General features: G+C 56.2%; 9 protein-coding genes across 9 annotated transcripts; 7 read left to right on the forward strand and 2 right to left on the reverse strand.

Moving 5' to 3' along the window:
• The first annotated feature begins 2616 nt into the window (after window positions 1-2616).
• On the forward strand, window positions 2617-4800 carry CONPUDRAFT_167495 (uncharacterized protein). Its single transcript, XM_007773331.1, has 6 exons — window positions 2617-2812; window positions 2869-3034; window positions 3089-3492; window positions 3551-3677; window positions 3734-4258; window positions 4310-4800. The coding sequence occupies exons 1-6, from the start codon at window positions 2679-2681 to the stop codon at window positions 4379-4381; spliced, it is 1428 nt and encodes a 475-aa protein (XP_007771521.1). The 5' UTR covers window positions 2617-2678; the 3' UTR covers window positions 4382-4800.
• Window positions 4801-5156: 356 nt separating this feature from the next.
• CONPUDRAFT_60311 (vacuolar assembling sorting protein VPS16) lies at window positions 5157-8440 on the forward strand (the record flags this gene model as incomplete). The annotated part of the gene is made up of 14 exons (XM_007772906.1): window positions 5157-5301; window positions 5365-5477; window positions 5530-5785; window positions 5834-6209; window positions 6260-6354; window positions 6406-6608; window positions 6660-6787; window positions 6848-7157; window positions 7245-7353; window positions 7413-7627; window positions 7678-7758; window positions 7816-7991; window positions 8046-8303; window positions 8368-8440. The coding sequence occupies 14 exons, from the start codon at window positions 5157-5159 to the stop codon at window positions 8438-8440; spliced, it is 2538 nt and encodes an 845-aa protein (XP_007771096.1).
• Window positions 8441-8621: 181 nt separating this feature from the next.
• Window positions 8622-9497, reverse strand: CONPUDRAFT_60751 (haloalkanoic acid dehalogenase; the record flags this gene model as incomplete). Its single annotated transcript, XM_007772931.1, has 3 exons — window positions 8622-8864; window positions 8922-9178; window positions 9221-9497. The coding sequence occupies 3 exons, from the start codon at window positions 9495-9497 to the stop codon at window positions 8622-8624; spliced, it is 777 nt and encodes a 258-aa protein (XP_007771121.1).
• Window positions 9498-12787: 3290 nt separating this feature from the next.
• On the forward strand, window positions 12788-14021 carry CONPUDRAFT_128164 (EXS-domain-containing protein; the record flags this gene model as incomplete). The annotated part of the gene is made up of 6 exons (XM_007773332.1): window positions 12788-12982; window positions 13053-13113; window positions 13177-13253; window positions 13311-13397; window positions 13452-13593; window positions 13684-14021. 6 exons carry the CDS (start codon window positions 12788-12790, stop codon window positions 13893-13895), a joined length of 774 nt encoding a protein of 257 aa, XP_007771522.1. The 3' UTR covers window positions 13896-14021.
• A 2648-nt stretch (window positions 14022-16669) lies between these two features.
• Window positions 16670-16825, reverse strand: CONPUDRAFT_30971 (uncharacterized protein; the record flags this gene model as incomplete). Its single annotated transcript, XM_007772892.1, has 1 exon — window positions 16670-16825. A coding segment is annotated over one exon (156 nt), but the record flags the coding sequence as incomplete, so codon positions are not given.
• Window positions 16826-17193: 368 nt separating this feature from the next.
• CONPUDRAFT_83880 (glutaredoxin) lies at window positions 17194-18082 on the forward strand. Its single transcript, XM_007773333.1, has 4 exons — window positions 17194-17298; window positions 17364-17638; window positions 17700-17770; window positions 17840-18082. Exons 1-4 carry the CDS (start codon window positions 17272-17274, stop codon window positions 17938-17940), a joined length of 474 nt encoding a protein of 157 aa, XP_007771523.1. The 5' UTR covers window positions 17194-17271; the 3' UTR covers window positions 17941-18082.
• Window positions 18083-18443: 361 nt separating this feature from the next.
• Window positions 18444-19754, forward strand: CONPUDRAFT_108451 (translocation protein). Its single transcript, XM_007773334.1, has 3 exons — window positions 18444-18620; window positions 18749-19230; window positions 19286-19754. Exons 1-3 carry the CDS (start codon window positions 18488-18490, stop codon window positions 19502-19504), a joined length of 834 nt encoding a protein of 277 aa, XP_007771524.1. The 5' UTR covers window positions 18444-18487; the 3' UTR covers window positions 19505-19754.
• A 186-nt stretch (window positions 19755-19940) lies between these two features.
• CONPUDRAFT_167502 (uncharacterized protein) lies at window positions 19941-22187 on the forward strand (the record flags this gene model as incomplete). The annotated part of the gene is made up of 2 exons (XM_007773335.1): window positions 19941-21945; window positions 22034-22187. The coding sequence occupies exons 1-2, from the start codon at window positions 20078-20080 to the stop codon at window positions 22185-22187; spliced, it is 2022 nt and encodes a 673-aa protein (XP_007771525.1). The 5' UTR covers window positions 19941-20077.
• Window positions 22188-22647: 460 nt separating this feature from the next.
• On the forward strand, window positions 22648-25280 carry CONPUDRAFT_167503 (uncharacterized protein). The gene is made up of 2 exons (XM_007773336.1): window positions 22648-24899; window positions 24985-25280. The coding sequence occupies exons 1-2, from the start codon at window positions 23320-23322 to the stop codon at window positions 25139-25141; spliced, it is 1737 nt and encodes a 578-aa protein (XP_007771526.1). The 5' UTR covers window positions 22648-23319; the 3' UTR covers window positions 25142-25280.
• Window positions 25281-26785: the final 1505 nt, after the last annotated feature.

Genomic DNA, 26785 nt, shown 5'->3' on the forward strand with positions numbered 1-26785 from the left:
GCAGAAGAGATCGCGCAATCCCACAGGGGTCCTGACCGGATATAGCTTTCGGACGTTGCCGACCAGCGACCATGAATCTGTCCATGTCTTTGTGCGTCTCTTCGCATTCAGCTGTCGCACGTCCTCTCCCTTCACCAGCGAAAGGCAGAGATTTTCCACTGCAGCTCATATACACCACTGTATCTCGACTATAGGCTGAACCCTCTACCTCCCCGCCTCTCGCGATGAACGCACCCGACTATATATTTCCCTTCAATGAGACAAAACTGCTCTTTTTGCCGTGCCTCGACTTGAATGCTCCAGATGCCTACTCCCGGAACTCCAACGGCGCGTCTTACCTTGGCGGCGAACTAAACCCTCACACAGGGATGATAGCTCAGGTGACAGTGAGGCTGAGGGGTGATCTGAAGCTGTATGCGTCGCGTGTGCAGGGCCACGCTTGCCACTTGCATTTGGATACGACCCCACTGACTGAAGCATTGCCAGCTCAATGGTGAACTCTTCTAAACTCCTTGTCGCGGAGCGCATCATAGTGAGTAGAGATCTTCATACTTTGCCAAGGGCGCATATACCCATTCCCCCAACTCGTCAGTCCGTCATCGAGATGCTTGTACTCTCACACATACACTCCGCCCCTGCGCTCCCTGAAACTGTCATCGTGCATTCTAATGGATACACCCTTGAGGGTAGTGAGTCGGCTCGCACCTCTTTCCGGCTGTCTTTTCCTTTGCTCATGGTCTCTTAAAATTTGCACCTTTATTCGGGTAGCCAGGAAGCCATGGACGTACGGCCTCAATGCGAAGCTGACATGGGGAGGGCAGAACTTGCTGCCTGCCGACGACAAATGGACCTTTACGATTGAGCCTGTCGGGTGACGCGCAACTTGACACCGCGGCGATCTTGACCCTCCCGAGTCTCAGGATCTCTGGTCTTGCTCTCCTCTGGTGTTGAGGAAGATCTTCTATGCTGCAGTTGCATCTCACGTTGGTGTTCTTCGGCTTACGGCCCGGTTTCAATAGCGAAGGTTTATCAGGAGGCTTCATCTCTGTTGGTCCGTCAACGCCTGCTGTGGGAGTAGTTTCTATACGATGTAAAGTCTATTTCGTGCCTCGAATGCTTCTGACGACGTCGAAAATCCACTCTCGGTCTTCATTTCATTCAGGTCAAGCGTGCAATAAGAGTTCGAGAAGTCGCAAGGGTTATCTTCGGCTTTCGTCTGGACTATTAGACAATACCGGGAGCTGGACGATCATCCTTACGACGTGCAAATTCATATGAGCGGCGCTGCCTAGGTTCAGCCATTCCTTGGAATTCTGTTCCAGGTGGAGTTGAGCGCTTTTAGTTGAGTCCAATTACAATTGGAGTGACTTGACATGATGACGCAAGCAACTACCGGGAGGTTTGGAGTAAGCTGTTCCGTCTGACTTTGGGGGTGCGGGATTTGGCGGGCCCCCTCGCTTACGTTATTCTCAGGCCCCAGTGCCGTGTGCGCACGCAGAGCGCGCAGCGGGCCCGCCGGTGCGTCGCCATGGCAGTATTTATGGCGATCAACCCGCGCTTCGGCGAGCGAGCCAAAGCGGCGGTAGGCCCCGACCCACCTATGTCTCCAGTTGATCTCGATCCAGTAGCAACCAATCCTCGTCAGGTCCATGATCATTGGTAGGAATGAATCGTGGCTTTCAGCAAGGCACTAGAACATATCACTTGATGTCAAACACAGTCGTGAGTTCGGAGTTTGCAGACTGCCTCTAAATAAATATTGTCAGGGTCGTATGCTGCAATAGCTTCATTGCGCCAGACTGCGCACCCTCAAACTTACAATGTCGCAAGCCAATAAATCGCCATCAATCAGGCCGTAATCAACGTATCTTAAGGTACTTCTTGAACTTGAACTCTAAGCAAGTGAAGTACGCGGCTGACTAGCGATTGAAACAACAGACCTTTCGCGGAAAGTGTTGCACGCCACCATCCCAGCGCAAGTGTCCGAAGCGAACCATAAATCCGCTTCGGCTACCACTTGTGTTCCGCGGGCCAGATCTATGCTGACCCGACTGAATCGTGGTTGGTCAGATGCAAGTACCCAAAGGCACTTTGTGCCCGTAGAATGACCGACCAACGGCATGTCTTCTAGGCTGCCTTACGTATTGTACCCGCACTTACGAAGTCCGTATTTCGGTGTGTGCCTGAGTTCACGACAACTTGTTTTCCTTTCCAGGCGTTGACATCCTTCCCCGGGAATTTATAGCCGAGGAAATCTGCACCGGCTACTTGAGCATAATATGAACGTATGCCCTGCACGCCCTCATGTTTGCGAATGCACTTTGGGTGTATTCACTGGCATTGCTTCTGCGATTCAGCGGTCACAATACTTTGGGTGCGGATTCACGCGTCTTTGCTGTAACGATTGACACGCGGGTTTGCGCTTCACAACGCGACTTCTCAAGGACTCGGAAAGCGTCCGGATTACCTCTCTCAGGCGCGCTTCTTGTGACCTGCCCACGGTGCTCAAGCGAGCCTTTCCAGGGATTTGACTTCTCCGTCATATCATTACCCTGGGTACCGAAGGGATGAGTTATATATCCTGGGCTGAATGCGGTATAACGTGAACCCCTTCGCCGTCCCTACTCTCCCCAAACTCCTGCTCCAAGTTCCCCTGGTGCACCGCTGCAGTTGACGATATGGCTGTTCGTATCCGACCCCGTGTTCGAGTGGACTCTGCAGCACCACCTTCGAGCTTCTACCTCACACCAACTAGGGAGTGTCCTGAGAGCCCTGCTTCGCAGTCGCCCAACCATCACGTTTCCCATTTTCGGTAAGTGCTGTGACGACAGAAAGCTTTGGGACGATATTGATGGGGCGCTTCAAAAGTTCTTTACTTCTTGAGATGCAGGTGTTGAGTCCATCTGTGAAGATGGTGCCGCAGCCTGGAGCTGAGGGTCTGGTCTCGCGACCTGTTTTTCACGATCACGATCGCGTGGAGGGGAAAGTCCTACTAGACCCTTCTTGCTCGCAGAACGGGCGTCTCTCAATTTCGGTATGCCTATGTTGTCAGTGTCTCATGAACCGTTTTAGTGATCCTTTGTTCCAGATCGAGGGTGCCTTCGAATACCGCACCGTCCGGACTGAAGAAGACGAAGATAGCCTCTCGCCCAATCTTCCCATCGACATGCGCCGTCACGTCTTTCTCTCGTCTTCCGTTGTCATTCCTATGAGTGGGGCGAACGAGTCGCGCTCCAGTCTTAGAGAGGCTTTTACTGTTCGCCGAAAGGGCAGTTCGAGCAGTCTGCGGAGCAGTGGGAGTAACGGTCCTCGGACGTGCGAGTTTAAGTTCGAGATCCCGCGGGGCTCGAGGCCTGGAGAGGAGATGCCCCCAACTTTCCTGGTGACGTCCGAGGTTGAGACTAGCCGCAAAAGGCGCTTTGTGGAGAAATCGGAAGTCGCCTACAAGCTTATCGCTACTTGGGAGTCTACCGACGGCGATGACTGGGCCAAGTATGTACTTCATTTAGCAGATGACGGAGATTTCGTGAGACTGACGTGGTTTAATTAGACTCGAGGCTCCGATTTCGTTCTGTCCAGATTCTGATTTCCAATCTCTGGACGGTTCCGTGCTTGAACCCTCTTTGTGGATCGAAATGCCGTTGAAGGCGGAGCGATTTATTCCATTCCAGTGCGCCGTAAGTGTCTACAATTATCCAGTTTGCGGCACGAAGCTGAGCTGAGACATGATCAGATTACCCTGCCCCACCCCCATACATTCTCTCGTTCAACTTCCATTCCTTTCTACGTCGTGTACAAGACATCGCGGAATTGTCCTACCCTCACTTGCGAGATCGCTTCGGACGCGACAATCACTGTCGCTCTGATTCGTCAGGTCACCATTACGCCCCAACAACCCGATCTCCCTCCCACTCCTCCGGAAACCCCACCTCCCAACTCCGATGACACCCGAAAGTTGCTTAAGCGTTTTGGCACACCTACTAACAAGCCGGTCAAAATGCGGACACGCTCACGCGACGAGCCCTTTGCTTCCGCTTCTGTTACATACAAGCCCCTGCCCGGAATCCCTAGCGAATCATACTCGGATACGCGGACGCTTTTCACGCGAGTCTGCTTAGGCTTTCCGAAGCGTCCGCGCCGGCAAGAAGGCTCGGAGGGCCAGTGGCAACCCAATCTACCGAAGGGTCTCCATAAAGACAAGATCCCATTGTCGAGAAACATGCTTCCCAGCGTCGACTGGCCGGGTGTCAGCGTGAAAGTAAGTCTGTCCATCTCTCGCATACGGGTACACAGCTAACGATCCTTCCAGTATTATCTGGACGTATCTGTTCTCGTTGGCCCGGACGAAGTCAGGGCACGCGTCCCGATTCGTGTGCTGTAATTGTCCTCTGCATTGAAGTCATCCCTTCAATTCTTCATATCACTATTATCGGTGTTAACTTGTGGCATTTTGCTATTTAAGTTCGTACATTCGTTTTATAGGTCACTTATTTGTTGTTTCTGTCTCACTACGCATGCTTCATCTCGGGTTACCCAGCATCACAACACGTTGCGTTATCGTACATTCTTGCTACATTGACGTTGAAGTTCATACGGATGTATTACAGCGGTTTGCACAAAGATGCGGAAAAGCCTCTGACGCGAAGTGGCCCCGCCGAGACAGCCGAGTGAGGACCCCGAGTAGTACCTGCCAAATTCGGCCACGCGAGCACAGCAATTCAGGCAGAACTCCGCATCGTTCGCCCGCCTCATGCCAGGGGTCCTGCACCGGCCCCAGTGTGCACTGCCATCTCTCCACCCAGGCTTCCGCATTCACTTGCAAAGCGCTGTAATAGTAGATTATTACCGTCTTGCAAGGGCATTTATCGTGGTATATTCTTTCAATGTGGCCGATTTTTGTCGATAGGGGTTCCATATCCGGATGCAATAGTAGTGGAGTGCGACGCGTGAGCCTTGCGCGTGTCGACCTCGTAGCAGGTGCAATCGTGACACTGTCTCCCCTAGGCTCCCTTCACTTCTTCGCCATCTCCTTTCAGACACCCATTACTTACTGCCATACCATCGCTGTCGTCCGGCCCTCCCGACTTGTGCATGTTCGATAGCTTGCGGTAACAGTACTCCGAACTCAACCACGACCATCAGCCAGAATGGGATCTATGACCGAACATCCAACAGCAACATGGGCTGCTATGCCTGAAGGAAACGTCTTTTACCGCCGTCAGCAAGTATACTCAATACCGGGGAAACTACCTGATCTCAATGACTACGTCGTGGCTGGTTGTCGGAATGGAGGCCCTTTAGGTTCGCGTGCAACGTCATTACCCACCTCTTATGTTGCATCTAATTCCGTGTTATGGTTGTTAGCAATGATGCGGGACAATACCAAGCTCGTTGCATTGGGTCGTTCGACACCGGCTTTTGCGAAGGCTCAGATACAGGTGTACTCGCTTGCGGGCGAGGGCTTGCTCCTCTTCAGTGTGGATACTTCCCTCTATAAAAATTCAGCGATTTTCCTGACATGATTTCTAGTGGGACCAGGGAAAGATCATCAAGTTCGGATGGACGGCAGACGAGAAGCTGGTCGTGCTCAACGAAGAGGGCGTGTACCGGCTGTACGACCTTCAAGGCGACTACACTCAGCACTCACTTGGCACAGAAGCGGCGGAGATGGGGATCGTGGATGCACGCATACACCCTAATGGGCTCGTCGCACTGACGGGGTCGTTATTGCTGCTTGAGGTGAAGGATTGGGAAGGCGGGAAACCATTAACTCTTGCATCACCTGGTAAGTCGCCTACACCGCACTTCTGAACGTATCCACTCATAAACACAGGTCTTACTGAGCCACCTCATGCATGGGCAATTATTCCTCCTGATCTCAACATTTCACGACATGTTGAAGTTCTCCTCTCCGTGGAGTCAACCATACTGGCGGTGGACAACCTGGAGGCTGTGGACCAACGCCTTTCTCGTGGACCCTTCACGCACGTCTCGCCTTCTCCGAACGGCAAGCTTCTTGCGCTTCTGACATTCAGTGAACAACTATGGGTCGTGTCAACAGACTTCCAACGAAGTCTAGCGGATATTGATACCTCGTCCCTTGGCGGAGAGGGTTCTGTACTGCAAGTGGAGTGGTGCGGGAACGACGCAATTATTGTGACATGGAGCAACCTCGCCGTTCTCGTTGGGCCATCGGGCGACACGCTTCCGTAAGGAGTTTTCATTACTTGAATTCCCCCCAAAATAACACGCTTTCTAGGTACATGTACTATGGCGCACCCTTCGCAGTATCAGAAGTAGACGGAGTTCGCGTGGTTGACCGTGAAGTTTGTGATTTGATACAAAAGGTCCCCGGTGCGTTAACCTCTTGTCGATCCCTTCTGCTGCTCATCTTCCGAGAATTAGCTTCCTCTCTCTCCGTCTTCCGACCTGGATCCACATCTCCCTCCGCCATCCTTTTCGACGCATGGGATAGCTTCACTCAGCGTTCCGCGAAGGCTGACGATAATATTCGGAGTATACGACCTGACCTTGCTGTCGCCGTTAACGAATGCATCGATGCTGCTGGCCGCGAATGGGAACCATATTGGCAACGGCGACTGCTCAATGTGAGATAATCCATTCACCGAATTTTTAACAAAATTCTAAACTACCTCCAGGCAGCTAAGTTTGGATGGGGATTCCTCGACCTCTACGACCCTACCGATTTCGTAAACATGGGCCAAGCGCTCAAAGTGATGAACGCAGTCCGGTTCTATGACATCGGGATCCCGTTAACGTATTCTCAGTTAGTGTTCTCCCAAATTGTCTTTGTAAACGCCGTAACCTTACGTTTTCTGCTCCGCAGATACCAATACGCCTCCCCATCACACCTTATCGCCCGCCTTACCTCGCGCAATCTCCATCTCCTCGCTTTGCGCATCTCCTCCTTCCTCTCGCTCAAGCCCGACGTCGTGCTCAAGCACTGGGCGTGCGCGAAGATCGCGCGTGCGAAGCCCGCGACAACGGGGGGAGGCAAGGACGCGGAGCTCACTGCGGACGAAGAAGTGTGTAAGTCGATCGTGGAGAAGTTCGAGCAGCTTGGCAATGGGGAAGTGAGTTATGCGGACATTGCGAAGAGGGCGTGGGAGGTGGGCAAAGCGGGGTTGGCAACGAAGGTGAGTCGGCGTTTTGTTTCTTCTTCTTCTTCTTCTTGTTAAAGTTGAGGGGTGTACCGCTAATGAATGGGATGATGGGATGATTAGCTGCTGGACCACGAGCCCCGGGCTTCGGACCAGGTGCCGCTGTTGTTGATGATGCAGGAGGATAGGCTGGCTTTGTTGAAGGCTGTGGATAGCGGCGATACCGATTTGGGTGAGTTTTTTTCCTTGGTTCATTTCTTTGAGCGTGAAGTCTAATTTTGGTTTTGCCAGTTTACCACGTCCTTCTGCACTTGCATAAACGCCTGCCGCTGGGCTCATTCTTCCGGTTGATTGAAGATGGCGGTACGAAGCTCGCGCCTGCGAGTAAACTGCTGCAAGTCTATGCGAGGGAGCAGAATCGCGAGATGCTTCGCGATTTTTACTATTCCGATGACCGTCGGGTTGAGAGCGCTGTGTTGTCCTTGGACGAGGCATCGCAAATGACTGTAATTATTCATTATAAAACATCTATTGTACAGTCGCTGAACCTGCGTAGGATCCAGCTGCCATCCTAACTTCAGTCAAGGCGGCGCAGAAGTTCTTCTCCGAGGACAAAGACAGGGGCTTTGAGGCGAAGGTGCGTTTCTGTGTCGAATATTATTCTCGTTTCCTAAAGGTGCTTTTGGCCACATAGATGATGGATGAGAACGCCCGTCTCTTGGCGTACCAGCAACAACTCGAGAAGGAGTCAGACGGGAAGATTACGTTCTTCGGCCTGAGCATCAACGAAACCCTGCGGACCCTGCTCATGAACGGCATGTCCAAGAAGGCGGACAAGGTCAAGTCGGACTTCAAGGTCGCTGACAAACGGTACGTCGGCCATTACGTCTTCATTACGTCCCCACTCTCATCATGTTCTGGCAGGTTCTGGTACGTGAAGCTGCACGCGCTGACTGCGATGCGCGACTTCGAGGGCCTGGATGCGTTCGCACGTTCGAAGCGGAGTCCCATCGGGTACGAGGCGTTCGTGCGGCACCTGCTTGAGAAGGGCCACAGCAAGGAGGCGACGTCATATGTGATACGGTGTGATTCGCCGAGACGAGTCGATCTGTATGTCGAGTGCGGGGATTGGAGGCTTGCGGGCAGGGAGTGTAAGGAGCGAGGGGACAAGGCGAAGCTTGAGTGCGTTTCCTTCATTTGCTTATCGTGTTCAGGGCGAAGGGCTGATGATTCTTGGGGAGTGTAGGTCATTGAAGAGGACGTGCCCGAACTCGTTGATAGCCAGGGAGTTGGAGCAGATGCTGGGGTCTATGAAGTGAGGATGTGATACCCTTGGGCAGGGAGTGGATTTCGTTCATCACGAATGTACTCTTACAACCGTCACAACGTTTGATCTGCTATTGGTTATCGATACATCATAGAGGAGAATATGACAGGTGTAACGTGCAAGTGGCGGACAGCAATTCGACCGCAGTGATTCTTGACTACCCTTGCCCCCGCCTACACGCTTCTGATTGGCTTCTTCGCCTCGACCACCTTCGCCAACTCGCCCAGCGTGGTGTAAGTCCAGTCCCACGGCGGGTTCTCCTGTCTTCGGAGGGTTTCATCCGGTTGACCAATAACTGCATCCTTGCGGTCAATCCAGACAGTACCCATGCCGTCGCGTTTGTGGGCTTGTGCAGGCTGGATATCGTGGGTATAGCTGCCGGCAACGACGAGAACTTTCGATTTGAGCTCGTCCACCTTGCCCTGCAGATCCGCGTTGCTTGCCGAAACGAGTTCCGGGTTCTGCCATTTGACTATCCTGCGCATGGCGCCATTGAGTGCCTCCGGGTCTGGCTTGTACACGCCCTGCTCCTGGGCGGTGACGACGAGGTCAAAGGGTTTCTGCAACTTGTCGATGGTGCGCGCGAAGGAATCGTTGTCGACGTTGCTCAGGGCGACGAGATGGTACCGCTGCCTGAGGATCTTGAGGCCCTCGAGGGTGTCCGGGAAGGGCTCCCAGTCCCCCACGGAGTTGCCGAAGCGCTCGGCGGGGTCGGTGCGGGGCTGATCGTCTTGGGTGACGGCACTGCTGGATGCACCGCTATCGGCGAGACCGCTCTGTGTGTCAGGGGGTGGCCCCGTGTTGTGCTGCGATAGGCGCCGGTAGACCTCGGTGAGGATCTCGGGGTAGCGCATGTTGGGGTTGGCTGCTGCCAGATCTGTCTCGGCGGACTGGTAGGCTGTGAGGACAGCGTCAAGTGACCGGTCCTCAAAGAAGCCGTTGAGTGAATTGTAGATGGGCGATTCCCAGTCGACGAGGGTGCCGTAGACATCGAAGATGATGTATTCGTAGGTGAGAAGACGGTCGGTTGGGGTAGGGGTATGGACCATTGCGATTTTGACGATTCTTGTAAACGTTCGTAGGGCCGAGCTGTGTGGAAGGGTTGTAGTGTCTGGTGCTGGCCGAGCGCTGTGCGGGTGGCCGTCCTAAATAGTCGAACGTGCGGTATGTCAGTGGAAGAGCGGTGACGGCCCCGAGGCGAGGGTGACTCCATGTAACGCCCCTATCCGCATTTGCAGAGGGACTGACGCATCTGGGGCCACCCAATTAGGAAGGTATGACATGACGCGGTAGTTGCGCTCCGGTCAGCCGCAAGGAAGTGTCGAGCTATGGTTGAACGCGACCCTTGCTTGGCCATTGGTTAGACGCACCCTTTAAGGGTGACTGCCTCCAACTTTTTCATGCACACGACCATTAATCCCCCCTCCTTTCACCCTCCGTTTGCTGCGAATGCTCAGCCATGAAGTTTGCGCAGTATGTCTTCCTTCTCAGCTCCAGCCATATCACGGATTGCTGACCTTTGGTGCCCCGTTTTCGACGTTTCTAGATACCTTCAGGATACTCAGGTCAGTCCTCGCTTCCCACCTCGAGGTTCTAACGATTTACGCTAAGCGCCACGCACAGACCCCAGAGTGGAAAAAGGCCTACATGTCCGTCCTAAACCCTATATCAGTGCCTCAGTCACGGTCTCACCTTCATATTGATGTAACAGTGACTACCGTGGTCTCAAGAAAACCATCAGTGCGATACGGGCGCAGCAGCAACAGTATGAGTCGGCAAACTCAAACTCGACTCCGGCTCGCGATGCACTCCGCCGAGCAACGGTCGACATCGACCCTCCTCCGAGCCCAACAGAGCCTCAGAGTAACAGCCCACCCCACGTGGTCATAGGCCGTGCAAACACCTTGAATGGTTCATTATCAGCCTCACGCTCTAACCTCGTTGAGGAGCCAAATGCTGCCTCTTCAGCCGAGTCAGGGGCTGCTGGGGGAACGAGGAACCTGCAGCAGCGACGAACAGCGAAATCCCGTACGTTCACCAATCTAATTATTACTGTTGAGCAGCGGCTCATCATAACTCTGCTATATATAGGTCCCTCCCTGTCGATCAAGGTCGCGAATCCGTTCAACCGCACCAACGATGCATCCGGGGCACCTGCTCGGACCGACTCGACGCCGTTCGCTCCTGTCTCGCCTCATGGCCCGTTCCAGTTCTTCCGAGACTCCAACTATGCCCCGCTTCCTCTTCGCGAGCTCATTCCGATGCTTCCTCCACTACATGCCAAATTCTTCGAGCGCCTGGATGGAGAACTTGAAAAAGTGGAAGCGTTCTACGTTGAGCGGGAGAAGGAGATGGCAGTCCGTAGCCGAAAACTGCGGGACCAGCTGAGCGATCTCAAGAACCATCGTAAAGTGTTCTATGTATGTCAATAGTCTCGGTTCTCGATCTCTATATAGCGGCTGACGTTCTTGCTTGCAGGAGGCCAACGCGAACGCCGTCTGGTCGGCTAAAGCTCACCAAAACCTGACCGCTGCTCTGCAAGCCCTCGTTCCGAGCGCCAGTAACACCGCCGGACCCTCGTCAAATCCTACCGGGAAGAGAGTTGAGCTCGATCTCTCCGTCAAACGAGAGAGTACCAACCACTCGGGGCTCTCGGGGGAGACGGCGGTCCCTTTGAACGGGAATGGAAACGGAAACGGAAAGATGAAGGCTATCAAGGCCGGATCGGACTCGCCTAAGCTGGCGGGCCATTTGAGTCCAAAACGCACCTTGGAACCGCAGGAGTATCACAACGCGAAGAGGAAGCTGAAGAAAGCTGTGGCTGAGCATTATCGGTGTGTCGTCTTCTCGTGCGCCGCGTTCTCTTTTTCTGAACTTCGTTTTAGTGGACTTGAGATACTGAACAACTACCGAGTATGTCTCCTGTTCGGACGTCTCGTGTTACTGGCTGATTGTTTATCGTTGGATTAGATTCTCAATCTCACCGGTTTCCGCAAAGCGCTCAAGAAGTACGAAAAGGTCACGAAGGTACCTGCGCAGGCGGCCTACATGAAGGAGAGAGTGGAGCCCGCCGCTTTCGCCTCTGGTGTTTCCGTGAACTACATGCTCGGCGAGATGGAGGAGCTGTTCGCCGCGCGCTTTGGTACTTTCCCGTCGTCTCGCCTCGTTTTGCCAAAAGGCTCACCGAGGTAACAGAGAGAGGCGACAAGAAACGCGCCGTCAACCGCCTGCGCGCCGGCTCACGCAACAAGTCGCATCACTTTAGTACGTTCCGGTCAGGCGTGTGGATGGGCCTTGCTGTGCCTGCGTTGATCATGGGGCTTATCCTTTGTATGTTCATTTGCGCCCTGGCTATATGCGCATACAGTCGCTGACAGGATCTATGTGCATTATACACAGGCTTCCAGGAGCGCACCAAGGCCGAACTACCGTCGTGGAATGTTATTTTGTTCATTTACTCCGTCTTCCTCCTCTTCACGCTGCTTCCTCTGCTCATCGGACTCAACCTGCTGGTCTGGGCGACCGAGAGAATCAACTACACTTTCATTTTTGGTGAGTACCATTGTCATCATCGGCTGTGGTGGTTAGCGCTGATCATATCGCTTCGCTTCTCAGAGCTGGACACCCGGTCTCGTCTTGACCACCGAGAATACTTCGAAGTGCGTGCTTCTCAATGTGAAACGGCGGCAGCAAATAAGTAATGTTGACGATATGACCTTTGTTTTCTCTAGCTACCGTCATTCCTTTGCTGCACACTCGCTTATGCGTTTTTCTTGTCTTTTGCGCGGGCCGGTGACCCGCTGATATGGCCGCTGGTATGGCTGCTGGTCGTGCTCGTGGTCATGTTCAACCCTGTTATGGTGCGTTTTGCCTGTATGCTTGGTGGCGTCGTGTCTGATTATGGTGGTGCTGGTATTGTAGTCCCTAATGTGGGGCAGGTCACGATACTGGACCATCCGGAACTCTGCGAAGCTCCTCGGGAGTGGACTGTGGCGCGTTGAGGTGAGTCGGGCTGGAGCACGTAAAATGAGGCGATGTGCTGACCACAGTTCATTAGTTTACGGATTTCTGGCTCGGGTTCGTCTGCAACATGATCGTCGTTGTTAGATCAGTAGACTAACCACATCCCTTCAGCGACCAGTTCACCAGCCTCGTCTACTCCCTCTCCGACCTCTTCTTCATCGGCTGCTTCTACACGCGCTACTACCCTACCGTCCCGTCCTCAGCGACACTCCCGCGCCCCACGTCCCCGGGCCCTTTCCCCTCGTTCATCGTGCTTCCCACGCCCACATCCAGCGGCACCGGCTATGCTTCGGCACCAACTATGACGGCCGTGGCGATGGTGGTGACGCAGCACGCGCAGACGCTCGTCAGGTCCGCGTACGACCCGAACGTGCAGGAGGCGTGGACGACGTGCAGCACGGGGCACAACTGGGGGTACTACTACGTCCTCGGCGTGCTGCCGTTTCTTGCGCGGTTCGTGCAGAGTCTGCGGCGGTACTATGATTCGAGGCTGCCGACGCATTTGATCAATGTGTGTTTTGTTTCGTGTTTGTTTCTTTGTCGGTTGGGTGATTGATTGATTGATGTGGGATTAACTTCAGGCTGGGAAGTACGGGATGGGAATGGTCTATTATTTCTTTTATTACTTCTGGAGACATAACAGTGAGTCGTTCTGCTTGACGGTGTTGTGTGATTACTAATGTATGTGACGTGCTCGTCTTTTAGACAACCAACCGAGCGGCTACAGCTTCGTGCTTTGGGTTCTCTTTGGGACAATATACTCCCTATATGCATGTGCTTGGGTGAGTGCCTCCCGGCATCATTGCACAATGCTAGGTGCTCATACGTGATCCCTGCAGGACTTCCTCATGGATTGGTCGCTGTTCCAGCGCAATGCTCGATACCCTCTTCTTAGAAAAGAGGTTATGTACACTGGCCATATACCCGTGCGTCTTTCATCTCCTTCCCCAAAATTCCATTCTTTGATGTTGTAAATGAAGCTTTACTACGTTGCATTCATTACGAACTTCCTCCTCCGCTTCTCCTGGCTATCCTATTTCCCCACAGGAGGGATCAACATCACCGTTCGGACCTTCATCGCCGCCTTCCTGGAGATTCTGCGCAGGGTGCAGTGGAACTTCTGTACGTACTCTCCACCTCCCTCTCCATTTCCCCACTTCTCCGTCCTGGACACGAGACTGACTGTATCTCGCCATCTCCACGGCCCGTCAGACCGTCTCGAGAACGAGCACCTCGGTAACATGGACCAGTACCGCGCGACGCGCGAGGTGCCGCTGCCGTACTCGGACGCGGCGCACGCGCACGACGAGGACGACGAAGAGGACCGCGACGAGGACGGGCATCCGCAGGGGTCGTGGCTCCGCCGGACGCTCTCGATCCACTCGCGCAGGTCGCAGTCGCATGCGGTGGAGGAGGCGACGTGAGCTGCGGTTGGTGTGCGGTGGGGTTTGGCGATACACGCACACTTTCTTTCTTTCTCTTTCTCTGCTGGCGTCTCTTTTTTTTCTTTATCTATCTGCGATACTCTCTCACTCTCTTTCTCTCTCTCTTTCTCTCTCTCTTTCTCTCTCTCTTTCTCTCTCTCTCTATTTTATCCTCCAGTCATCTCACCATACACACATCATCATCTCGTCTCACGCTCTCACACTGATTTTCAGCCTGCTCTTGCTTTTCCATGCCACATTGTTTTATCATGGCTATATCCCACCCTCGCATACCTGTATGTTACACGGACAGTGCCCTGCGGATAGAAGCGCTGGTCCATCCGCCATAGTGCTAATTTATACCCGACTATATATCCATACGTTTTTATACTGCGTACACGCGTACAGCGCTCATATTTTTTTTTATGCTGCTCGCCCCATCATAACGTTGGCCCCGATTATTTTAAACAAGCTCAGCGCTTCTGTGAAACGGGATACAGTGCGACAAGCCCGATTGCAAGGGTTGCTTGCAGAGTACTTACAGGGTAAATTCAAAGGAATTGATTGTTATGTTTCCTCTGTGTACTGAGTGAATAAAGTAAGACTATGTAGCGACTTGTTGATACGCTACGTCCGTATCTGAGCGACCACAGACCACGTCTGCGGGGTATCAATCTCTCCTTCTGGAGGGCCAGCTGACGCTCGCGCTTATAACTTGTTGTAAGTATCCCCGCGGATTACCAACACCGACGTTGACGTTGACGTTGACGATGCCGAAGACGACGAGGACGCATGCACACGGTCCCTCCCCCGCCTCGCCTGCCCCCGCGTCTTCACATTCACATTCACCTTCACCCCCACCCCCACCCCCATCTCCTCATCCCGCTTCATCGCGCGCATCGCATCAAACACGTCCTCCCACCGCGCGCGGTACACCGCCGCGGCGCGGTGTTGCGCGTGGTCCCAGCACACCCACGGGTCGATGCACCCGAGCCGCGCGGGGCTCGCGCGCAGGAGCCATGCGGCGAGCGTGTGTGTGTGCGGTGTTACGGGGGAGTCGAGGAGGTCGAGCGAGAGGCGGTGGGGTGGAGGTGGTGGTGTTGGGAGTGGTGTTGATGGTGGGGGTGGGTTGGGTTTGGGTTTGGGCTTGTGCGGAGGCTGAGGATGGGGATGAGGATGGGGATGAGGATGGGTCTTGCGGTTGGCTGGCGGCGGCGTCGCCTTTGTTCGATTCCGCGTTGGTTCTGACTCCGACTCCGACTCTGACTCTGACGCTGCAGAGGAGGTCGAAAGAGCGGATGAGTCGATATCCCGGACGCTAAGACTGTCATTCAACACCGGCACGCTCCGCCCGTCCACCGCGATGCTCAGCAGACGCAAATCAGGGAGCGCCGCGAGCAGCTTGACGAGCCCGACAAGCGTCACGCGCGGCGGCGGCGCCATGTCCAGTCCCGGCGCCAGTCCATGGCCGCTCGTAGCAGCAGCAGCAGCACCAGGTCCAGCAGCACCGCAAGGGCGCCACCCGCGCTTTTCGTTGACCTGCAGCGCCCGAATCCGTGGGCACGCGCCCGCGAGCGCGAGCACGTCGTCATCCGCGAGCATGACGGCGCGGGGCGTGTCGAGCCTGAGCTCGGCGAGGTTCGGGAAGCCGAAGAGCGGCTCGAGCGTGCGTCCGGAGATGTCGTCGCGCTTACTCGCGCCGGTGGTGGTGCTGTGGGGCGGTGTTGGCGGGTTCATATGCGCTGGAGGCATAGAACCCTGGGCGCGGCGGTATTCCGCGTCAGAGTCCTCTTCGATGCACAGGCTGCGCAGCGTGGGCGGCCCGTGGATACTCGGATGGCGGGGCGGAGCAAGGGCAGCAGCGAGGTCGCGAACGAGGTCGTGCAGATCGTCCGGGCACCCCGCCGCGCATCCGCACGCGGAGAAGTGCGCACTCGCGAGGCTGGCGGGGCGCGCGGTGCGTAGGAAGCGTCTCGCGGCTGCGAAACCGTCGGACGCGGACGACGAGCGGATCGCGAGGTCTCGCAGGCGGGCAAACGCGGGTTTCGATTGCGATCGCGACGCGCATGCGGGCTCGGATTCGGAGGAGGACTCGGGATCGAAGACGGGGACGTGCTGGGCGTGCTGGTTGCGCAGCTCGAGGGTGTGCAGCGTGTCCAGTCGCGAGAGGTGCAGGAGCGCGTCACCGCTGAGCGAGTCGCACGTGATGGTTTCGAGGTGGTGCCACTGCGTTATGGCCTCGGCCAGGGACGGTATCGCGCCTGCGCCGCTGGAGGTATGATCGCGAGGCCCGTAGTACGTCTGGTCGAAGAAGTAGGTGAAGGAACGCATGTGCGGGCAGAGGGCGCCAAGGGAGTGGAGGAGCGTGCGCGGGAGGGGCAGGGCGGAGCGGTGCGAGAGGTTGAGCGAGGTGAGCTCTGGGCCAGCGAGCGAGCGCAGGGGCAGGAGATGGGTGCGTTCTGCTGCGAGTGTATGCGGAGAGGACGGGCGTGAGGCGTCCCAAGTGAGGTCTTTGAGCGCTGGGAAGAGCGGGCGAAAGGTCGAGGGAGGGCTGGAGAGAGCGAGGGAGAGGGAGAGGTGGATGTGGGTATGTGAGCGGGTGTGGCTGGATAGGCTGTGGACGCGGCGGGTATAGGATCTGAGGGTTGTCCAGTCGGAGTCGGTGAATGGTCGGAGGAGTGTCCATTTCTGCGTCGAGATGAGCGTCAGAGGGATTGTAGTGGCGGGTGAATGTGACTTGCCTGGGTTCCGGTGGAGGAATCTTGCTCTCGTCCTATCAAGTTCTGAGGCAGGCACCGGAGCAGCGGGTCAACGTCGTCCAGTGAACACCAGAGAGCATCGAGGGCAGGTTCGCGAAAGGCGAGACACGTTCTGGCCAATGCAGCAAGATCGCGGGTGTAATCCTGCTTGTCGCAGATGATACGGAGGATGTCGTCGATAGCAAGAGCGGGGTGCATTAGATGATTGACGCCTCGGAGGACAATTTTGTCTCGGAGGCTCGGATGGCCCCACCTAAATAGTCATCGGGCCATTATATCGATATGATGGAGCGTGTGTCCGTCTAGCTGGCGCGGGGTGTGAGGTCCACAGGTGTACTTACATGATGGAAAGCGGAGCAGGGGCACGTTCTCCTTCACGACATCCATGTCGTCATGGGTCGTCGACAAAGCTCCCGCGCACCTGCCGACGTCCTTGCCTCCGTTCCGGCGCCCGTGCTGATAGGGGCTTGCGTTACTGTGAAAGGAAAGCCCGAGTTTGTAAGCGGCATACTAACTGTGCTCCTCCTCCGCTTACGACCCTCAAGACAACTCTCATTTGTCTGAAATCCCGGGTCGCTCTCTCCTTACACTCGCTCACCCACCCCAAAATTACCACCATGCTGCGCGGCGCCCTCCGTTCCTCCGTACGTCTGCATCCCCCCTCCCTCTCAAACAGGAACTCGACTAACCTCTCTCGACTTGCCTGCAGGTCTCCTCCGCCCTGCGTGCCTCCGCACGGGGCCCGTCACCCCTGGCCCTCGCACAACAGCGCTGGATCTCGAACGACATGCGCACCAAGCTCCAGTCGGCCGTCGACGCCCACCCCGTCGTCGTCTTCATGAAGGGCACCCCCGACATGCCCCAGTGCGGCTTCTCGCGCGCCGCGTGCCAGGTCCTCTCGCTCTCCGAGGTCCCGGAGGACAAGCTCAAGACGTTCAATGTCCTCGAGGACCAGGAGCTGCGCGATTCGATCAAGGAGTTCTCGTGCGTCCTTCTCCCTCTCTGTCCTTATTCCTGTTCCTTTTGCTGACACACTCGCGTGTAGGGATTGGCCCACCATCCCGCAGGTGTACGTCAAGGGCGAGTTCGTCGGCGGCGCGGACGTTGTCATCGACAGTGCGTGTCCTTTGCGTGCCCTTCTGAGCCCCTTTTGCTAATTAACACGATGCTGTCTGTTCTTTGCAGTGTGGCGAAACGGGCAGTTCCGCGCACTCCTCGAGGAGCACAACATTGTCCCTAAAATGACAGTCGAGGAGACAAAGTCGCAGCCGAACGCGTCGTCTTGAGCTCAAGGCTAAAGTTAATGTAATGTCAATGGCGCCCTGACGTATGGCGTAGCGGCACATCTATCGCATTGTTATCATTTTACTCTACTACATTAGACTCATGAACTGTTTCTCCGCAATGATATTCCTCCCGTGCACCGCTCACAAACTCTTGATTTCGTGCCTGTATGCGGTAAAGTTAGTAGTCTGGTGAACATGTTTTGGGGTAAGAAGCGAGAGGAACACATAGGTATTGACACTCTCGAACAGTACCTTATACCTTAAGCTGTTCGAGAGTGTCATTACATCTGGATATATAACGCATTTGGACTGCGACAACAGCCTTGACCACCGCTGAAACGGGGGATGAACGTTGATGAACCGATGATGATCGATGATGAGAGGGAAGAGGGATGCGTGCGAACGGACGCACGGGAGCAAGGGTAGACGTGTCACGCTGACTAAGCGAACTGTGTAACGTTTTTGGCGTGGTCCGACGAAGCCAGCCTGTGCCAGGTTCTCTTGCATTCCGTCTAAACTTTGAACGCTCCCCCCCTCCAGCTGCAACATGTCGACGGCGGAGCGACAGGCAAGCGCACCCCAGGACATCAAAAATGTCGTTTCGTTCCTCCGGAGCAGCAAGGCGGGCATCAAGATTAGGGTCGGCGCTCTCAATGGTAAACGTGTCGACTACTTCAAGGGTGAGTTCCGTCAGCCCACGTCTTGTTCGTGCGTCACGCGCTAGCACCCGCCAAAGCGCAGACGCAGGTGCATAACCCGAGCTCTGTTCTGCCCTGCTGACTACTGGACACCCATGCTTATTACACAGGCAAGACGGCGGCCAAAGCGCTGCAGTCCCCCGCATACGCCAAGCTCAAGAACGTCCCGCCCGTAACGTCCGACGAGGACGCCTCCAAGCTCCTGCAGTCCGTCATCCCCTTCACGTTCTTCCTGCGCGTCGAGCGCGGGAGCCCGTCGGGCTCGGCGGCGAGCTCGCCGCGCGTGCTGCAGGTGCTCCCGCAGCAGGCGTTCGCGCCCGAGGGGTACTACGCGTGGTTCTACGAGGGCAGCCAGTGGACGACGTACGCGGGCGGGCTGCTCATGGTCGCGGTGATGCTCGCGGGGGTGATGTTCCCGCTGTGGCCGCCGATTATGAGGCTGGGCGTGTGGTATCTGAGCGTGGCGATGCTCGGGCTCGTCGGCGCGTTTTTTGTGCTCGCGATTGTGCGGCTTGTGTTTTATATTGTGACGCTGGTTGTCGCGAGTCCGGGGATATGGATGTTCCCGAATCTGTTTGCGGACGTTGGTGTGGTGCGTTGTTTCTCTATCTTATGTCATGTTATTGTGGGTCTGATGTGTGCTGCAGATCGAGTCGTTCGTGCCCGGGTGGGAGTGGGACATCCCGAAGAAGAAGGTGAAGAAGAGCAGGAAGGGCAAGGCGCCGGCGGGGAACACGCCCGAGGAGAAGCTCGCGTCCAACGGCGGCGCGTTCATCGAGGAGGTCGACACCCCCGACAGCTCTCGACCCGTCAGCCGAGCTGGCCGAGCTGCCCGCGTAGAAGAGGTTCCCGACGAAGACTCGTAACTGCGCCGCGGACGAGGCGAGGAAGAAGTCACCCCTTTTTTCCATTGTGTGGGCCGTGCATCCGGATGGTGTTGGAGGCGGAGGACGGGCTTTCACCGATTCATCCCTTTGCATCTGAGGGTTCTAGAACAGGCTGTGGTTTGTTTGCGTTCGGTTGTTTAGTTTTATTCCGCCTTTCACTGTGTCATACGGATTCTAATTCCAATATACTATGCATAGTACTCTTTTGAAGGCACGGCGTTGAGGCGTCATGATCAGGGCATCATATCATATTCTATGGAATGCGGTGCTTGTTCAGGTCGACATTGATCACGGCGCGCTCGTCCGAATGGAACACAGGCGCGTCTTTCTCATAAGTGCACACTACCATCATGGCCGCTCGATATCCTCGTGCCTCTCCTTTCGCGCTTTCTTGCTACTTGTATGGCCTGAATTTCTTGCCTGCGTCTGCTCTGTTCTTGCTTCTGAAAGTTTGGAAAAGCTCTGATTGCCTGCTCTTGCTTTCGCATATCCTCGTCCTGTTGCTCCGCAAAAAGCTCTCCTAGCGCGCAGTACTTCAGCTTCACTTTCCACATGCCCAACCACCTGCATGAGCGTCACCCCTCACCGACGACGTACAACCCCGCCTTCCGCTCCGTCGAAGGGCTCGCTACTGCGCTGTATAACCGCGCCCGCATCTTGAGCCTCCTGGGCAGCATCGGCGTTCTCTATGAGCTCCTCGAGAACGACCGCATCAAAACTAGTTTGAGCTCCCCCTCTTCCTCTTCCTTATCCTTATCCTCCTCTTCCGGCTCCTCTTCATGCTCTTCCTCCTCTTTCACAGGCGGCAACCTCTCACGCCCCGGCCGGTCCACCAGCGTCAGCGTCAGCATCGGCACCGACCCCAGGAACTCCCCGATCGCGAAGCTCTCACTCGAGGCGCTCCGCAAGGTGTTTGTGTTCTGCCTCCCGGACGCGCGCTACCGCGAGCCGCACGTGCGCCGTGCGCCGCTGCTGCTCGTGCGCGTGTGCAGCCTGTGGCGCGAGGCGGCGCGGGGGACGCCGGAGTTGTGGTGCTCGCTGCACATTCGCGCGCCGTCGCCGTTGTCGTCGAACCACAACCACAGCAGCAACCATAGTCATAATAGCAACAGTGCCAGTGCCTCCGATGTCTCGGCGCGCGACCAGGACGACGCGTCGGAGCTGCTCTACCACGCGTGGCTCGAGCGCGCGTGCGGGCTCCCGCTCGCGATCGCGGTTGACGCGCGCTGCCGCTGCCGCTGCCCCTCGTCTTGCGGGGCGGACTGCCAGGTCCGGTGGGACGCGCAGGTGTGCGGGCTGATGGCCGTGTTCGCGCCGCGCTGTGCGGATTTGTATGTTGTCTACAGGCACGGGACGCGCCGGGCGGGCAATGCGGCGCTCGCGGCGCTGCTGGGGCATGCGCAGCGGGCTGAGGTGCTTAGGCTGGACCTTGAGGACCTGAAGGGTCTGGAGGAAGTGGAGGTGTCCGGCGGGTGCGAGACGGCGCTCCCGCCGCGGCTTGAGCTGCGGTGCGCCGTCGCGCAGGTCGGGTGTCTCCGGACGCTGGGGTGGCGGTGGGAGGCGCTGAGGGAGCTGAGGTATGAGCCGCAGAGCCGGCATGCGTGCGAGGAGACGGCGCTCGTGCGGCTGCTGGGTATGTGTCCGAACCTGGTGCATCTCACGTTTGACAAGCTCGATCTCGAGCTTGGCATGCCGCTTAGTAGGGCTGGCGTCGACGCCACCGTTGCTGGTCGGCCCAGGACATTCACGCTGACGCCTTATCCATCCTCTAATTTATTGGCGACATCGTCCTCGTCCTCGTCCTTATCGTCGCCCTCGTCTTCCTCGCCCTCGTTAGCATCGTCTTCATCGTCCTCATTGCCTTCGTCCCCGTCCTCGTCCTCATCACCACCGTCCTCATCCTCATCCTTGCCATCGTCTTCGATATCGCGCTCGTCCTCGTTCTCATCCCTGCCATCTGCCTCATCATTACCCTCGTCCTTGTCGTCGCCTTGCTCGCCTCAACGCTCACCCGTAGAAGCGGCACTCGTGCACACCAGCTTACGCTCGCTGCACGTGAACGTGCACGGTTTCGTCAGGATCGCAGTGGGCCTCATGCACCCGGCCCTCGGCGTCGCCCTGCCGCATCTGCGCCTGCTCACGGTGACGGTGCACGAGCCGAGCAGGGGCGCGCTCGCACCCAAGGACGTGCGCCGCGCCCTGCGCACGTTCGCGGAGTTCCTGCGGAGGTCGGGGTGCAGGCACGCTCAGGTGGAGATTGTGTTCACCGTGCGCATTGCGCGCATGATGCGCGAGCCGTGCGAGGGCGCGACGAGCGAGGCGTACCGCGTGGAGGTCTCTGAGGACGCGGTGCCGCGCGGCTTCACTGTGACGCGTATGAGGCTGGAGGAGCTGTCGGAGGAGAGCCGGCGCTTGATCAGGTGTGTGTGGGTTTGGGCGTTGTGGAGGAGTTTGGAGTGGGTTGTTGATGTTTGATTCGGTTTTGGGGGGGCTTGTGTATGCGGATAGGTTTAACTCGCGCCCGATGACCAAGGTGCGCGAGTATGATGTCTGCGTAGAGTTCAAGAGGCAGGCGCGGAACGACCGAGCGGTCTCGACGTCTGAGCTGAGCGTGGACCGGCTTGGCGGGCTTGTTATGGTGCCGATGGTCAAGGGCAAGTAACGGGAGGCGACGGCTTGAAGTATATGTAAGAGTCGGTGATTGTATGAATTGATGTTTTTTTTGGTACATGCCTTCTCTCCATCGCCATATCAGTGAGTGGTGTGGTGTGGAGAATGATGTTTTCTTGCTTTTGTGGAGGAACATTATACCTTGTTTATATACGATGCCTCTATGCGTTGTACTTGAACCAATAAATTATCTTGTGTTGCTTTGCCAAACGGTGTGCTTTCCCCTTGTTATTGACCAGGCCTGCAACCGTAGCCTGAGGGGCATGCACGTTAGCTACCGCACATGTCTAAAAATATCTCAACACTGGCAGACCAGTTCGGCATCGTGGAGGAGAAGATGGATGCTGGCTTACTGGATAGTCGCCCCTATGCCGGGTGTGGTGTCCGCGTCGCTCATCGGAATGAGCGCGTTGCCAGCTTCGGGTTGTGTTTCATCGTAACTGTGCCATTCAACGGCGCACCTCTGTCGCAGGACGCTGGGTCTGGATCGATGTGACGTTCAAGCTCAAGATCCCGCTCTGGCCACCCGTTACAATAGATAAAGGCTTTGTCCATGAGGTACTAACCTCCCGGGCATGCATGGGGATGTCCCCGAGTGTATCCAGATCTGTGACGTGGGACTCCCTCTCCCTCTTCGATTCTCCTTTCCTCTACTGTGAGCTCGCGCTCCCTGCTGGGTCCGCAGATCGAATCGGCCATCCCCGTCTGGCAGTGGGGCTCATCCCCAAGAAGAAGATCAGCGAGACACCACCCCCGAGGAGAAGTTGGCGCTCAACGGTGGTGCGTTCCGACCGACAGCTTTCGTCCCGCCAGCCGTGCTGCGCGCGTGGAGGAGTAGTGATGACATACAACGTTCCTCGGATCAAAGTGCGGTAAAGATATGGATTTGGCTCTGTTGGAATGTCGGTGGTGCTTTCGAGTGTGGAATGTCGGCGACTCTAAACTCTCTTTGAGACTTATTAATAGGGAGGCGTCACCAGTACACGGAGATTCCGTGCTGTCCTCATGTCCTAATTTTCTTGCCTGCTTCGGCTTGCTCTCCCGTGCTCAAACACGCAACGTCTCTCCTACTTTCCGTCTTCTGCTTGCTCCGTGTCTGCTGCCCTCCGAAAACCCCATTGTATATGTCTGCTTCTACGAGGCCATCGCCGGGCCGCCCCGCTTTCCGCGCCGTTGAAGGAATCGCCAACGCGCTACACAGCCGCGCTCCCATCTCCAGTCTCATGGGCAATCTCCCCCTCCTCTGCGAGCTGCTAGAGGACGACCGCACCAAGGTCAGGTTCGTCTCCCCCCCCTCTAGATCCTCTTCCGGCTGGTCCAGCATCGGCTACGACTGCACCCACTCCCCGATCTCGAAACTGCCCCTCGAGCTCCTCCGCAAGGTCTTTGTCCTCTGCCTCTCGGACGGGCGCTACCGCGAGCCGCACGCCCGCCGCGCACCGCTGCTGCTCATGCAGGTGTGCGACTTGTGGCGCGGCACGGCGGGGAGCACACCCGAGCTGTGGTGTTCGCTGTATATCCGTCCGTCGAGCCGTATGCCCAGGAAGGACACGGATGTCGCGCTGTACCGCGCGTGGCTCGAGCGCGCGGGCACTCTGCCCCTTGCGGTCGCGGTCGACGCGCGGTGCTGGTCGAGTGTGGGCATCGAGAGGGAGCAGAGGGACAGCGCGATGCGGTGCATCTCGAGCTGGGATGTGCAGGTGTGCGAGCTCATGGCCGCGTTCACGCCGCGCTGCGCGGATCTGTTTGTGATCTACAGGCAGGGCAGGAGGAAGACGAATGCGGCGCTCGCGAGCCTGCTTGAGCACGCGCGTGTGACTGAGAGGCTTGTGCTGGACCTCGAGGATCTGAAGGAGCTGTCTGGGTGCGAGGGCGTGACGATGCTCCCGCCAAAGCTTGAGCTCCGGTGCGCGGTCGAGCACGTCGTGTGTCTGAACACCCTGGGTCTCGGATGGGAGTTGGTAACGGAGTTAAGATTCGAGCCAGAAGATCACCATGCATTCGAGGAGATGGCGCTCGTGCAGTTGCTGGAGATGTGTCCGAACCTGGTGCATCTTACGTTTGACAAGCTTGATTACACGCTCGGTACGCTGACCAGGGACTCGGATTCTGCTGCCGCCATCCTCTCCAGCAAGTCCCCCTGCCCACCTTCATTGACAGCTGCGTCTTCTTCCTCTTCCTCTTCCTCTTCCTCTTCCTCCACCCGTTCTTCTCTTTCGACGACCAGTCTAGCCTCAGCCCCACCTGAGGAACCGTTTCTGGTGCACACCAGCCTACGTTCGCTGCACGTGAACGTGCACAACTTTGTCAAGATCGCGGTGGGCCTCACGCATCCCGCCCTCGGCGTCGCCCTACCGCACCTACGCCTGCTCACGGTGATGGTACACGAGCCATACGGGGACGTGCTCAACCCCAAGGGCGTGCGCTATGTCCTGCGCACGTTTGCGGACTTCCTGGCGTGGTCGGGGTGCAAGCACGTCGTTGACGTTGTGTTCACCGCGCGCATCGCGCGTTCGGCGGGCGACGGCCCCGGGGGCGGGGCAGAGCGCGTTGAAGCGTATCACGTCGATGTCACATGCAATCCCAAGCTCGAGGCCAATGCTCCGTCCACATCCGATGCAGCGGGATACGGGCACGGCGATGCGGTGTCCATTACGCGGATGGAGATGGACGAGGTATCGGAGGAGGGCCGGCGCTTTATCAGGTGCGTTGAGTCGAGCATAATGACGCTTTAGGTCTGCGACCGTGATCGCTGACGAACGTGATCCTGGCACGGCCCGGGTGTGCAGGCTTGGCTCGCGCCGGATGACCAAGATGCGCAAGTTTAATATCTGCAAGTTCAAGAGCCAGACGCGATACGACCGCGAGCGCCCGTCGACATCCTGCGGAGTGGGCGTCACGGCGGCGGCGACGGTGGTGAGCAAGCAGCGGGTGAAGACGGCTTGAGACTAGTTGTTGCTGCGGTGGTTGTGGTTGTGGTGGTTGAAAAGAGGAAGACGCCAAATAAGGTCTAATTGCTTTCGCTTTCGCTCTTGCCCCTGCTGTTTTCTTTCTTTCTGGTGTCGACAATTTTGGACGAATCGGTGACTGCATTGTGTGTTTTGTTTTGCCCTCTTGGTCGACACGAATGGTGTGTTGTAGGAGAGTATTTCTTGTCCTCGTTCTTCTTGCTCTTGGATTTCTTTGATACCTTGTGTCTTGCGCATCGAATACGATACCAGCTACTAGTCCTAGTTAATATCCATCGTGCATTGTAGTACCACATAAGTTGCCAACATGTCGTGTCTTGCTCCGGCTCTCTTACATCAATATAACTTCGAACAGATGCGTTAGTTTGAGGGGTCGTCTAGTAGGAGGTGTCTGTTAGGTGGGCGTAACAGTATAGGTTGATGCTTTGTCATAGATTCATTCATTCATTCAAAATCTTTGATTACTGTCCTCTGAGGCTATGCCTTATGGTAGACAGGTCTGACGTGTGTACAGGAACTAAAAAGGGGGGGGAGGGGCAAAGGAGTACCGTAGTGTACTAGTCGTGACCAAACAATGACCTCTGCCGTGTGTATGATACGGGTTTGGCTAGGACCCCTGAAATTCCCCCCGGAGGCCTGGTCCCGGTTTGGTCCGAATTGGTGCGACAATTAGCCCCTATTCAGGGTCGCAGATGCGCACATAGGACCAGGCCTCTGTCCAGGTAAGCTACCCTGGTGCGCACACATTACTTAGTGTTGGGAGCACTTACAGCTGCATCAAAAATACGCAACGATAAAATAAGACTCAGACTCAAGCTTAGGTACCAATTATTCGTCGTCATCGGCGTGAGCATGGTCAGAACATGTCTAATGATGTCTGACGCCGGCCTATGATAGCGTGCACCCGTACAATACATAGCATACGTCTCGCACGCGGCGATCGGTTTTCATTTTGTACTAAACTGTATGATAAGCTCGCAGCTGGTGACAGAGGACACCCTTGCATCCCGCAGATCAGGCCCCAAACCACGCCCAACACAACGTTAATGACATGTCAAACACTGATGTAAACATAAATATTAAACCCTATTGTCATTTTCGGTTTGCAGAAGAGAACGCATAGGGTTAGTGAGGCAAGGATCACCTTAAACAAGGTGGTCGGCGCGTACTTTGTAGCAGATCTGCTTTTTACCCACGGTTGTGGTGCGTACTTGAGACCAGGCATGTATCCCAATTAGGAAACATGGTGCGTACATTCAACCAAGCCTACCCTCCCAAAAAGGAAGGTGCAGTGCGCACATAGGACCAAGCCCTCCACTACGTTTTCAGGGGTCCTGTTTGGCTTCTATGATAAGTTATAATTAGCGGTAGGGTGATAGTGTGGGCCGGTCGCGGGTGGGGCGTGATCGTTCGTGTGTGTGGTATGGGGAGTACGATTATGTAGGGGGGGCGCGCCAAAGGTTGAGGTAGAAAGTGAAAACGTGAAAGCTTACCCGTCGGATGCGAGGCATTGCGTGGCTATGGCTGTGGCAGTTATCGTTTAGCTAGGGGCGGCGGGGGCGGCGCTAGGTTTCCTAGGGATCCAGAGAAGCGTCCCGTCTCGAAGACGTACTGGAGCAGG

Source organism: Coniophora puteana, assembly GCF_000271625.1.
Source record: "Coniophora puteana RWD-64-598 SS2 unplaced genomic scaffold CONPUscaffold_10, whole genome shotgun sequence".
Taxonomy (NCBI): domain Eukaryota; kingdom Fungi; phylum Basidiomycota; class Agaricomycetes; order Boletales; family Coniophoraceae; genus Coniophora; species Coniophora puteana.

What these genes read in the sequence shown, in the direction of transcription:
- CONPUDRAFT_83880 (XM_007773333.1), top strand. Translation starts at nt 17,272, where the DNA reads ATGCTGCGCGGCGCCCTCCGTTCCTCC. An exon ending in GCGGCGCCCTCCGTTCCTCC is followed by an intron (nt 17,299 to 17,363) that starts GTACGTCTGCAT and finishes ACTTGCCTGCAG; the next exon opens with GTCTCCTCCGCCCTGCGTGC. An exon ending in GATTCGATCAAGGAGTTCTC is followed by an intron (nt 17,639 to 17,699) that starts GTGCGTCCTTCT and finishes ACTCGCGTGTAG; the next exon opens with GGATTGGCCCACCATCCCGC.
- CONPUDRAFT_167495 (XM_007773331.1), top strand. Translation starts at nt 2,679, where the DNA reads ATGGCTGTTCGTATCCGACCCCGTGTTCGAGTGGACTCTGCAGCACCA. An exon ending in CATCACGTTTCCCATTTTCG is followed by an intron (nt 2,813 to 2,868) that starts GTAAGTGCTGTG and finishes GCGCTTCAAAAG; the next exon opens with TTCTTTACTTCTTGAGATGC. An exon ending in TTATTCCATTCCAGTGCGCC is followed by an intron (nt 3,678 to 3,733) that starts GTAAGTGTCTAC and finishes AGACATGATCAG; the next exon opens with ATTACCCTGCCCCACCCCCA.
- CONPUDRAFT_108451 (XM_007773334.1), top strand. Translation starts at nt 18,488, where the DNA reads ATGTCGACGGCGGAGCGACAGGCAAGCGCACCCCAGGACATCAAAAAT. An exon ending in ACGTGTCGACTACTTCAAGG is followed by an intron (nt 18,621 to 18,748) that starts GTGAGTTCCGTC and finishes CTTATTACACAG; the next exon opens with GCAAGACGGCGGCCAAAGCG. An exon ending in TGTTTGCGGACGTTGGTGTG is followed by an intron (nt 19,231 to 19,285) that starts GTGCGTTGTTTC and finishes TGTGTGCTGCAG; the next exon opens with ATCGAGTCGTTCGTGCCCGG.
- CONPUDRAFT_167503 (XM_007773336.1), top strand. Translation starts at nt 23,320, where the DNA reads ATGTCTGCTTCTACGAGGCCATCGCCGGGCCGCCCCGCTTTCCGCGCC. An exon ending in GAGGGCCGGCGCTTTATCAG is followed by an intron (nt 24,900 to 24,984) that starts GTGCGTTGAGTC and finishes CCGGGTGTGCAG; the next exon opens with GCTTGGCTCGCGCCGGATGA.